We start from the raw sequence: 13696 nt of genomic DNA, 5'->3' as shown, positions 1-13696 counted from the left end.
CCCGAACCCTATCCCCATCCATCAACCCTGCGACACCACCCCCCACCTCCAATACCCCCCTGTACCTTAAAAAAGTTGGCCGGACGGACAGGTCCCAAGCCCATCCACAGAATGGCAGGCCTTAGGGCCTGATTGACCCAGGCGCCTCAAACCCTGCTCACAGGAGGGGCCTTAGGCGCCTAGACCAACCGGAATTGGCCCAGTTGCCTTAAGCCCCTCCTGTGGGCGGAGCTTTAGGCACATGGGCTGAATTACCTACATGGCAGATGTTAAAATTTATTAATAATATAATACCTATTCCAATTCATCAATCCACATGTCAGTCCTTATGGTTAAACTCCAAGATTCAAATTGACAAGTGTAAGATCCTCTGGAAGCACTGGTTGCAGCAAGATTCAAATTGACAAGTGTAAGATCCTCTGGAAGCACTGGTTGCAGGCGGGCATATGCACACTGGATGATGTGTTATCAGATGGAAAGATGCTTGACTTTTCACGACTGCAACAAACATTTGGTATTCCAAAGTCTCAAATATATAAGTGGTTGCAGTTGAAGCAGGCCAGAAGGGGTTCCCTGATTGGCATAACTTAAAAACTCAGTATAGCTTACCAGGTCTGTGCTTCCAGACAGATTTCCTGGGGCATCAGGTAGCCAAGTGGTATAAATTAATATCTGAATTTTTGAATAAGAAACCAAAAACTGGTCTTATTTATTTATTTTTTATTTATTCGATTTTTTAGCCCGTCCTCCCAAAAGAGCCCAGAACGGGTTACAATGAATATATTGGTGCATTAAAATTATAAGTAAGATAGGTACTTAGAAATTCCCTTACTGTCCCGAAGGCTCACAATCTAACTAAAGTACCAGGAAAAATGACAATTAGAAGAGTAATAAAGAAAGAAAATAGAGATAGAGGAGAAAAATAAGAAAATAAACATACTAATAAGATTACAATGATCTAAAGGAATTTGAAAGGTTAAAAAGAGGGGAGATAAGAATAGATGCAGAGGGAGAACCGTTGAAGCAATAGAATTCTGGGGAAATTTAAATGAAATTTGAATGATAAAATAAAACAAAATAAGTGGTAAAACAATAAGTGAGATTAAAAAATATATCATAAACTAAAAAGTAAAAATAAAATCAAAACAGTCAAAACTGGTCTTAAAGACATTTGGAGCATTGAGACTAAGTAGATTTCTGCGTCTCAATGGCATGAATTTGGACTTGGAGGATGAGATGTACAGCGTCAGCACCTAAGAGGCAAACTTGGTATTTTTTGTTGCATAGAAGTTTTTCGACCCCTATAGGTACAAAAATTTGATAGTTCTAAGTCAAATAGATGCTGGCATTATCATCTCGATATAGGGACACTGGATCATCTGCTTTTCTTTGTCCCTTGATACTTAGATTTTGGTGATCCATTTGGGGTCAAATTAATAGAATACTGGACGTCCCATTGAAATTGACATATGATGCGGTGCTATTTGGCATGGTAGTGATGGCTAAAAGCCCAATAATTTCCCATAACAACAATCTTCTCTTTATCATGCCAGGAGTTGCCATACAACTTATTTTGAAGAACTGGAAAAACTGGGACCGGTTAAATTATAATTTCTGGTGGGAATCTTTATGCCACACTTTTAAACTGGAACGTATGAATGTACTACAAAAGGGACACTATAGGAAATATAAGGATGTCTGGGAACCATTGACAAAATTCTGTAAGGAGTGACTATTGATTTTAATTTTAGCCCTTTGAGTATACACGTCCGGGGAGTGGGAGGGGGGTGGGGATATACCATTAATTTAACTTAGGAAAGGCTATTGAAGGAATCTATGTATTTGTGTTTTTCTTGATTAGCCATTTGGGTGGGCAGGAGGTGTAAAAATGATTGCTCATGTATTTCTGCAAGATGAATGTGCTTTTTTTGAATCATTATATGTACATTTTCTTGTTTATTGCACTGTTGACAGTTGGAAAATCAATAAAGAATTTTTTAAAAAGTTGGATAACTTGCCAATAATCTAATGTGATTGAAATTGAGAAGAGACACTATTGTGTTAATCTTTTGTCACCAAAAATTATAGTAAAGAGAACTCCCTTTACTTATTTTTGTCATCTGTAAAATACAAAACCATGATGTCTGATATGAAAAGTGATTTTATTTGATACTACTTAGATTTTGAGTTGCAACATTTTAAAGCTTTGATGTTTATATCTGTTAAAAAAGCTCACTCTCTTTCTTAATATGAATAGAAATTGAAAATTATTATAGAATCTTTTTTTCTTATAATTATTCAAAATATTGCATCTTAGTCATCTTTATTTCCCTCATCATCATCATCAAGTTTCCAAGTTTATTAAAATCTTATCTCGCTCCATTAACAATTCTGGGCGGTTTACAGCCTAAAATCTGGTAATACATTTAATAATGATCAAACGTTTCACATACAGAAATTTAGGGTAAATTGAACTACAAAATTTTATAGTAAAGAGGGGGTAGGAAAGCACAATATGTAGTTTTATGTTTTTGCAGTACTCAACCTGTACCAGTTTGATCCACAGTATGAGTCTAAATATTTATCTTTATGATTTATAAGCGTCCTCAAATAAGAAGGTTTTAAGGTCATTCTTGAATTTATTGGAATGTTCAATTATCTTATTGATATATGCAAAGAATTCCAAAGTTTTGGACCTATTACTGAGAAAGTAGCAGTTTGTACATGTTCATGTACAATTTCTTGATAGGTTGGAATTCTAAGGTGATTTTGGGATTCTGACCTTAACGATCTTGATGGTATGTATGGGCTCAATAAGTGCATAAGATATAATGGCTCTCCTGTATTAATGTTATAAAAACCAATAACAGAGTTTTATAAGTAATTCAATAATTTATAGGTAACATTCATAGACTGAGTTATATAATCACATTTCCATAAATTATAGATTAGTCAAATTGCTGTGTTTTGAATTATTTGGAGCCTTTGGATGTTTTTCAGGTTGTAGGCCCATATACAAAGAATTACAATAATTGAGTTGTCGAATCATTAATGAATGTATTAGTATATTCAATGCCTCTGAAGATAGTAAGGAAGGAATGAATCTAATAAGACATAATTTAATGAATGATTGTTTAACTATTTGCGAACTCTGTAGATGGTAGGACAATTTGGGATCTAATAATACTCCTAGGATCTATGTTAATGTAACATAGGGGATTGTCATTATAAGTGGCTCTTTTTGTTTAAGCAATGAAAAAATATAGATGTTGATTTCTCTAGGTTTATTTTAAGTTTAATATCAGCCAATTTGTAATGTAGACCAGGTTATGACCAGTGTACGTTGGAAAGTCCCACAAAGTACAACTGGGTCACCAGATTTCTATGGTTCCAGAATAACTGCTTCTTCAGAAAATCTTACTCCTTTTAGTGTGTCCTCTTTCTCTTCTTTGGTTTTAGCTTCTTAGGTATGGATCAGTGGAAATGTCACAGACATAGAAGTATTTTCTTCTTGCATACATGAAGGCTGTATTATGTCAAAAGAAAGCAAGTTATAAACAAATCTCAAAGATTTTGCATAGTGATTTTAATTGCTGGATAAAAATGGTGTAGTAACCACATTAGTCCATTTTCAATGTAATAAATAGAAACAAAGAACAAAAAAAGGAAATAAGATGATACCTTTCTACTGGACTAACAATATATGTTTTGATTAGCTTTCAAAAGCAATACCTTTTTCTTCAGACTTTTCCCTGGTAATTCTTAACGTAATCTACATTGAACTCTTAAGTATTCAAATTGATCAGTCATGTATTAGAGTGAAATAGTCCCTTATTTAAGAAGTGACCCAATGTAATTAGCAGCTTTTAAATGTGTAGATCAGCTACATTTGCAAATAGTGATCAACACCATGCCTAGATAGCAAGTGGGTATAGCTTGAAAATGGTGAGGGAGTAGTTTGAGTAGGCCAAGAACATTGGCATGTATTCTGTGTTCTACAAAGGGAAAATGTGTCACTGTTAAAAATGTTCTAAACTAATATCAAACTTCAGCTATTTTATGCTGAGTATATTATAGCAGAAATCGATGGAACACTAGTGATGTATATAACGTGATTTAAATCAAGGGAAAAAAGACCTCAAAATACCCCTAAAATGTGAGCAATAAAGTCACAAATATTTTGGGGTTGGGTATCATCACTGGTCAAAAACCCTTGAAATATTTTTAATATTTTTGCTTTTAATTAATTTTTAATGTTTTTAAATGTTTTTTTTAAAATATTTTTTCTATTAATGTGAATATAGTGTATAACATTTTTATATTCGCATTTTCTTTCTCTGAACAAATGAGCATATAAATGGCTAGCGACTGTTAGTCCAATACCAAAGTAATCATCATGCTTATATTTGAATGATAATAAGCACTTATCTTTGATAACCCGACGGGGGCCCAGTCCGTTTCGCACTGATGGGCTTCTTCAGGGGTAATGAAAAGGCTTGTTGGATTGCCAGTTAGATTTCAACTTTGCTCAAAGATCTTTAAATGAAAGAAAAATATGTAAGAATATACATTATATACCATATTTTAACTGAATAAATCATTGATGAAAAACATCAAGCACCCTGTGTACTAATATTAAAACTGTAATTTCATCTATGATATTGGATGCATAGACTTTCTATATGCTAAGTTATGTTTGTCATTAAAGCATTATCTCAATCAATTTAAATGTGTCTGGGTTGAACCAATGCAACTGTTAGTCAAAATGTAGTTTAAATGTTACAATGATGATTGCAAGCTCTCTGTTTCTTTGTAGCAATTCAAGGGTGTCTCAAATGAATAAATGTATCCATAAGTTGAATAAATTTTTAAGCGTTACAAACGTGGCTATAGACTCAATTATTTGTTTACAACAATTATTTATGATGAAATGTACTGACCAAATTGAATATAGAACATTTCTTAAAGCTTGATAATCTTTAAACAAACGGCAGTGCTTTCAAATCTGACAATTTAACAACCATATTATACTTGCCGTTGGTAAAACTCTCATGAACATCTTAGAAAGTTGTGTATAATGAATAAAATGGCGCCCGTAACTAAACAGAACGCTATAAAGTTGTTGGCCAATCAGAACGCTAGATACAAAAATGCTCCGTTTGTTTAGAAAACAATATTCTTGATATATATGATTTTATGTTTGATTGTTTAATCACTCGTTTTGTGTGTAATGGTTTAGACATCTGAATATTTAAATGAGTCCACAATCTATCATGATTGATTACCATTGAACCGACTTAAAGTTTGACGGCGACAAGATATTGTGAATTGTAGCTGTAAGTTCAGTTTCTTTTTAAATGCTTTGCTAGTCACAATAGTTCTCAGAAAAGTTAAAAACTTAATAATGTTTAAATGGAAAGCAGTAATATGCAGTCTAACCGTTTTAAAATTGAAAAATACTTGCCGGTGGTGAAACTTTCATCAACTCCTCACCGAATTTTTACAGAAACAAAATGGCGATCGTATTTAAACTAGACGCTGTGAACTTACTGGCCAATCGGAACACAGATGCAAAACCAATATGATACACGATTTTAATCATTTTTAATTGATTTATTTGTATATCAATCTTAAAGTGTCACCTTGGAGCATTTGAATTCCCCTGAGATATATGATGGATAATTGCTATAAAATTTATAAACAAAAACAAAATATTGAAATCGCTATTTGTGGCTTTATGTATGTCAACCCAAATTGTTGTGCTTGAAATGCAACATTTAAATTTGAATACTAGAATTGAATGCCCAAATATAAAAATAAATATTATTGCAATGATGTGTATGGACATTAATGACAATTATTCAACCAAAAGAACATATGCAGAAAACCTTGAATTCAATCGAGTCTTAATACTTTGAATAACACGAATTCAAGTTTTCTGTTTGAAGTGTATGTAACTGTGTGTATGGATTGAATTCCAATCATGTATCTAACTGAATAAAAATATACTGAATTATGAATATGTGCTTTCACTTGTAGATTTAAAATGACACTTTCTAAAAGAAAGCATGCCATTCTATTTGACTGTTTAGTCCATCAGGTTCAAGTGAATGAAGTCTCGAGATCCAAGATTGTTCTCTTCTTAATAAAAGTTTGTTACGGTCGCCCCCTCTTCTGGATTTGGGAACTTGATCAATAACCCAGCATTTAAGTTGTTGAAATTTGTGTTGAAATTCATAGCAATGGGCTACCATGGGGGCTTCAATTTTTATTCTTTTGAGGTTAGACCGATGTTCATTCAATCTAATCTTCAAACTTCTTATAGTTTTGCCTACGTATATCTTGTTGCATGGGCATACAACAAGATAAACCACATGTCTATGCATCCAATATCATAGATGAAATTACAGTTTTAATATTAGTACACAGGGTGCTTGATGTTTTTCATCAATGATTTATTCAGTTAAAATATGGTATATAATGTATATTCTTACATATTTTTCTTTCATTTAAAGATCTTTGAGCAAAGTTGAAATCTAACTGGCAATCCAACAAGCCTTTTCATTACCCCTGAAGAAGCCCATCAGTGCGAAACGGACTGGGCCCCCGTCGGGTTATCAAAGATAAGTGCTTATTATCATTCAAATATAAGCATGATGATTACTTTGGTATTGGACTAACAGTCGCTAGCCATTTATATGCTCATTTGTTCAGAGAAAGAAAATGTGAATATAAAAATGTTATACACTATATTCACATTAATAGAAAAAATATTTAAAAAAAAACATTTAAAAACATTAAAAATTAATTAAAAGCAAAAATATTAAAAATATTTCAAGGGTTTTTGACCAGTGATGATACCCAACCCCAAAATATTTGTGACTTTATTGCTCACATTTTAGGGGTATTTTGAGGTCTTTTTTCCCTTGATTTAAATCACGTTATATACATCACTAGTGTTCCATCGATTTCTGCTATATTACACAATTATTTGGACACTATTTTGTTTTCCATTCTTTCATTCAGTTGATGCTGAGTATATTGCCACTTATGTTGCCTTAATTACAAGATTATTTGAAAGGGGGGAAAAAAGACCTCAGGAGCCCCAGTGAGCAGTGCTACACCAAAGCTATGAAGGAAGGAGATGTGCAAACGTGCTGGCTCCCCTACAATCCTCTGTCATTGGCCATAAAATCCTCCTATTGATTAAACATGCATCTTAGACATGCTGGTGGGCTAAATAAATGCATCAAAAACATACTAATAAGCAAAGTAAATGGGAATAAGTGCTTATCTGAATGATATCCTGCTGTGTTGTGTCCTCACTTGCTGTGACAATGCATTGTATTTATGCTTTGATGTTTTAATAGATGTCTAATTGAGGGGAAGTTCAGCACTTTGTTTTTTAACTGTTGATTGATTGAAAGCAGGGGCATAACCACAGGGGGGTCTGGGCTCATCCACTTTGCCTTCAGGCCCACCTAGCAGCCAGGCACACCAATCATGTAGCCCCACCAGCTGAAGAAATCCAACCTAGAGAATAACACAAGGACAAAGTTTGTCCCCCATCCCTGCCTTACATTCTCTGTCCCTGCCCCATCCTCTCCCCGCGGGCTCTGTCCCTGCTCCATCCTCGCATATTCAGTCCTTGTCCCTACCCTATCTCCATGGACTTTATCCTCATCTGCACAAGCTTCAAACACTTACTACTACACTTCTCCCTCCAAATTCAAGGATTTAGGACTCAAGACTTTGGTTATTCACGAGTTTCTAAACCCTGACCCACCCCCCACCTCCTGGACCTCTCCACGACATACCTGGTGGCCTAGCAGGGAAGCGGGGAAGGAGCGGTCTTCCTATACTCTTGCCCTGTGCATAGCTATCAACAAAAATGGCTGCTGTGAGTTCCCATGGTCTCAGCAGGAACTCAGCAGGAACTCACGGCAGCCATTTATGTTGATAGCTCTGCACGAGGCAGGAGTGTAGGAAGATCACTCCTTCCCCACTAGACCACCAGGGTAAGGTGTGGAGAGGTCAAGGAGATAGGGGTGGTTCAAAATCGGCGCTAAAAGTTATTTACAATTTTTCCATAATCATGGGCCGGCTCTGCCCCCAGTGGCATACCTAGCATATGTGACACCCGAAGCCCATCATTTTTTCACCCCCCCCCCCCCCATCTATATCAAAAATATTTTTTTTAGTAACAATCCACATATCGCACAACAAGAGTTTACCTAGGAAAAGGCAGCATCTTAAATACTGCAGTGAGCACTAGAACACCAACACATACATTATAAAACTAAACAAGCCAGATCCCGCACAGTCAATGCCAACTGAAAACTATGTCCTTTTCATACACACAGAACAGAGATATACCCTCACCCAATATGGAATAATCACAAACTAAAAATAGAAATATGTAGACAAAAGTTAAACTGAACCGCCAAGAAACCAGACTTTGCATACAAAAACAGTGACACATGTCCCCTAATACTGTGCAAAATATAAAGACAGTAGATGTAAATTTGAAAAAACTCATACATAACAATCACCACTTTACAAATTAACAAATAAAAATAAAACAAATAATGAGAAATAAGAAAATACCATTTTATTGGACTAATCCATTTTTCAATTAGCTTTCAGAGGCCAAATCTTTCTTCAGAACAGTACAGTATACTGCTGTTATGGTATCCTGTCCTGAGGAAAGGGATTTAGTCCAAAAAATTGCCTTATTTCCATTTCCTATTTATAAACTTTTATCAATACAGTTACAATACTACTTGATTCTAAGTAAAGCAACAAAAAAATCTTTCTACCTTTTGTCATTTCTGCTTTAATCATCTTCTTTGCTCTCTTCTTTCTATACAGCATTTGTCCTCTCTCCCTTCCATGCAACATCTGCCCTCTCTTTGCCCCTTCCACCCAGCTTCTGCCCTCTCTCTCTACCACTTCCATCTACTGCCCACACTCTCTCTGCCCCTTCCATCTACTGTCCACCCTCTCTCTCTTCCATATGGCATCTTCCCTCTTTCTATGTCCCTTCAATAAACTGTATATCTGGGGTCCTTTCTCTCCTTTGCAAATGTTTCATTTCAGCTTCACCCCTCTCCATTTTTCTGTCTCCACCCCTTCCCCTATGCTTTGGCATCTCTCTCTTTCTCTTCTCCTTACCTTCCTTCCTTCTCACTCCACACCATGGTGTGGTATCTCTATCTCTTTCCCTTCCTTCATGCCATGGCATCTCTTCCTCCCCCTCCATGGTCTGGTATCTCCTTTCCTTTTTTCCTTTCCCTCCCTCCCATGGACTTTGCATCTCTGACTCCTCTCCCTTGTCTTCCTTCTCCCTCCTTCCCTCTCTCTCCCCAATTGGGTGCTGCTGCAGCATGTCTCCCCCCTTGCCTTTGCAGTATTTCTATCCTCCTCCCTTCCTTGTGCAGCAGCAGCATCATGTCTCCCCTCTCCTTGCCTTTGCAGCATTTCTCCCCCTTTTGCTTGTGCAGCATTTCTACCCTCCCACCTTCCCTGCCCAGCACTTCTACCCTCCCGCCTTCCCTGCCCAGCATGTCTACCCTCCCCCCTTCCCTGCCCAGCATGTCTACCCTCCCCCTTCCCTGCCCAGCATGTCTGGCCGGCTCCCCTGCTGAAAGCTGCGGCATCCGCTCCTCGCATGATCCGCGGCTGCGTCGGAAGCCTTCTCTCTGATGTCGTGACTGCGGATCGCGTGAGGAGTGGACGCCCGCGGCTTTCAGCAGGGGAGCCGGCCAGAAGATGAGCAACGCCGGTGAGCACCCACGGACACCCCTGTTTACTGCCGCTGCTGCTGGTTAAGGAAAGCAGTAGTGGCAGAATAGGGAGGGTGGCCGGCTGTGCACTAGAGAGTTGCGCAGGGACAGAAGTCCCACCCGCCCCCCGGGAGGAATCCCTCCGTCCCCACCCATCCCCGTGAGGAATCCCTCCATCCCCACCCGTCCCTGCAAGGAATCCCCTTCGTCCCCGCCCGCCCTATAAACTTCAGAAATATTTATTTCATTTAATTATGCTACTGAATTAAAGGCTCTGGTAGAGACCCATTTACAAATAAGCAAAGACACTTATTAATTTGGAAATATTAATTGGGAAGAATATATACTTTTAAATGGGTTTCTACCAGAGCCTCTAATGTAAATATAAAATATAAATACTCAGCTGATGAGAACCCCCAAGCTGTCAGCTGAGGACTTCCTTTGCAGTTAGCCGGGGTCCCTTTTGCAAAGCTTGGCAGGCAGCAGCAGCGTCCCTGAGTCACAGATGCTGGCACCTCAGTGGCTCATAGATGTTGCCAGTGACTGCTGTGCTTGGTGGAGAGGAGTTCTGGCCATCTCTAGAGGAGGTCCTCTGCTGGCGGTGCTTGGGGATCCCCACCAGTCACAGCAAGGGTCAGCAAGTACTTCAACACTGTAGAAATAAAACCAGAAATGCATTTCCTTTTCTTTTGAACACAATACAAAGACATCTGCTATATACATTTCCCAAAGCTAACATATTTTAGTCAATAAATTCAGTTTTTTACCTTTGTTGATTGGAGACTTATTTTTCCATAAAGTTGGTCCCAGTTTCTTTTTTCCGCTTTCCCATCTTCTGTAAATTCTTCTGTTGCTGTCCATTGGTTCCTCCTACCATGGTCCAGCATTTATCCCTTTCTCATCTTTCGCCCCTGCCCACCAGTCTCATACCCAACATTTCTCCTTCTATCACCCCTCTCCAGCACCATGCCACATCTCCCCCTCCATTCCCTTCACCACTATGTCCAACATTCCTCCCTCTTGCATCCATTTCAATCTGTCCGTTCCACCACAATATTTCTCCCTCTCATCTGTACCTCACTCCCTCCCTATGACCAAAAATTCTCCTTTCTTCTATTCCCCGTGTACACAACCATCTCTTTCCCTCCCTTCCTCTCTCCCAAGTCCATGCCTTCTGTGTCCAAAAACGCATTCTCTCCCCCACCTCAGCATCTCTTTCCTTCCCTTCCTCTCTCCCAAGTTTATGCCTTCTGTGTCCAAAAACACACTCCCTCCCCCACCTCTTCCCCTCCCTTCCTCCATTCTCTCTTCCAAGTTCATGCCTTGTGTCCAAAAATGCACTCCCTCCCCCACCTCAGCATCTCTTTCCCTCCCTTCCTCCATCCTCTTTCCCAAGTTCATGCCTTTTGTCCAAAAACGCATTCCCTCCCATACCTCAGCATCTCTTTCCCTCCCTTCCTCTATCCTCTTTCCCAAGTTCATGCCTTTTGTCCAAAAATATATTCCCTCCCCCACCTCATTCTCTCCCTTCCTCCATCCTCTATCCCAAGTTCATGCCTTGTGTCCAAAAACGCATTCCCTCCCCCACCTCAGCATTTCATTCCCTCCCTTTCCTCCCTTCCTCTCTCCCAAGTTCATGCCTTGTGTCCAAAACGCACTCCCTCAGCATCTCTTTCCCTCCCTTCCAACATCCTCTTTCCCAAGTTCATGCCTTGTGTCCAAAAATGCACTCCCTCCCCCCTTTTGTGTTCCGCGTTTACCTCCCAGCCCTCATCTTAGCAACTTTCTCAGCCAAATGGAGTTCAAGCCTACCTGTCCTGCAACGCACACATAGCCAATCGGAAGTCTTCCCCGATGTCAGCGCTGACGTCAGAGGGCAGGCTTTGTGTAAGCCCTCCCTCCGACGTCAGCACTGACACTGGGGAAGACTTCCAGTCGGCTATGTGTGAGCGGCTGGGCAGGTAGGAACAGACGACGAGCCTCGCAGCTCGAGTTGTATTTAACCCCGCAAGTCCCCCGTCGTCCCTGTTCAGCTCTCTCCTGTGCACCCCCTTGGGACGTGCACCCGGGGCGCCCCTTCCCCCCTAGGTACGCCACTGTCTGCCCCTAACCCTTACGAATATGGAGGGAGAAGTATACTACTATGAATTATTTCTATAGCGCTACCGGACGTGCACAGCACTGTACAGAGTCACAAACACTAAGGGATTCATAATTGAAATGGAAATAGGTCTATAAACCCACCTAAATCAGTTCTTGGATGACCTAAAAGATAGGTCGTCCAAGCCGATAATCAAAACAGGTTTTACACGTATCTAAAAACAGCTTAGGCCTTTTCAGTGCCGCTGGATGCCCAGAGTGAAAAGGGGCATTTTTGAAGGAGTTGTTAGGGTGGGAGGTAGGCGGGATGTGGGCCGACCTGGACTTAGTCGTCCTGCAATGATAATTGAAAGTTCAACAAGACTTCCTAGTGCCCAGAAGGTATCCAAAGTGACCAGATAACCACTGCAGACACAAAGTACAGACCCCCACACACTCCTCCAGTGATCACTGACCCCCCAATAAAAATCAGAATAAAAAAGTATATACCTGCCTCTAGAACATCAGCACCTGGCAAAGGAAAGCCTAGTAGAGCTGTATAGAAAAGGCTTAAGTAGTCTGGGGGGTGGGCTAGTGAACCATAGAGAGGAGGACCTAGACCCATAAGCCACTCTAACCACTGTATTCATGGTGAAAAATGTGCACCCACCAAAACCCCCCAAAACTTTACTGTATTGCCATATAGGTGCCACTGCAGCCATAAGGGCTATTGGGGTGGTAGACAGTTGGGTACAGTAGGTTATGAGGGGCTCACCATGACCTATAAGGGAGTTGTGGTGAGATGTTTGTGTGGCACCCTTTGTGTGAAATTCACAGCAGTGCCCTGTAAGGTGCCCCACTACTGTGTTGCTATGTCTGGGTGTCCAGTCCATCACTTTGCTGGTCCCTCCCACATCCAAAAGGTCTTTTTGTAGGTATTTTAGACTTGGACAATTTTTTGGACAAGAATCGGGTATAAAGATAGACGACTTAGTGGTCTGGACGATCAAACGATTCGAAAAAAAAAATATTTTGGATTTATTTTTCGAGAATGGTCTTGGGACACTGCTGACTTTGGATGACTAGCGACATAGGCCCAAAATGGACACAGACTTTTTAAAAAAAATTATACCGCTCTTAGCATTTTAAATTTAAATCTTTTTATCAAAGCATAAAAATAGACAATATTCTGTACAACTCTTATTTGTAAATCACAAATACAGCCTTTCATTTCAATATGGTTTTGGTATAACCTTCTCAAAGATTCAGTTACCTATGTTGTTCCATCATCTGGGAAGATAATTGGATTGTCTTTTAGACATGGGTGTAGAAGAGAACCAACACAGTATAGTAAATGAACAGGAAAATAAGAGTATATTAAATGTTTTTATGTTCTTCTTGACACCAGCAATGATGGCATCACAGTCTCAATTTCTCTCCCCCCCCAACTCTGAAACACCAGTCTCAATTCCCCCTCCCTGCCTTAAGCCCCACTATGGCAGAAGCAGGCATTGTCCTGAGCGAAACCCTTCCCTCCATCTCTCCCTTCCTTACCCGAGTACAACCAGTCAGCAGCCTCAAAACAGGTTGCTCACGGCCAACCCTGGCAGGCCCTTTCCTTTGATGCGTCGGAAGTGACGTGTCAGAGGAAAGGCCCTGCCAGGTCTGACCGCAAGCAGCCTGTGTTGAGGCTGCCTCCTGCTGACTAACTGCACTCAGGTAAGGAAGGGAGGGAGCAAGGGGGTTCACTCAGGACGCCGCCTGCTTCTGCCACTAAGGGGCTTGAGGGAGGGAGGAGGGCTTTGTGGCTCAGAACAGCTACTGCACTGGTG

At 39.9% G+C, this 13696-nt stretch overlaps 1 protein-coding gene across 1 annotated transcript in view; it reads right to left on the bottom strand.

Moving 5' to 3' along the window:
- Positions 1-1745: 1745 nt before the first annotated feature.
- LOC117357839 (protocadherin Fat 3-like) overlaps positions 1746-13696 on the bottom strand; it is a 154974-nt gene continuing 143023 nt past the window's right edge. The window contains exon 24 of the mRNA XM_033939002.1: positions 1746-3526. Coding sequence (XP_033794893.1) covers positions 3464-3526 — 63 coding nt within the window. The 3' untranslated portion in view covers positions 1746-3463. The remainder of the gene's footprint in view (positions 3527-13696) is intronic.

This window comes from Geotrypetes seraphini, chromosome 3, assembly GCF_902459505.1.
Source record: "Geotrypetes seraphini chromosome 3, aGeoSer1.1, whole genome shotgun sequence".
NCBI classification, from domain to species: Eukaryota; Metazoa; Chordata; class Amphibia; order Gymnophiona; family Dermophiidae; genus Geotrypetes; species Geotrypetes seraphini.
Note: the sequence above shows the minus strand (reverse complement) of the source record. Positions and strands in the feature narration are given on the sequence as shown.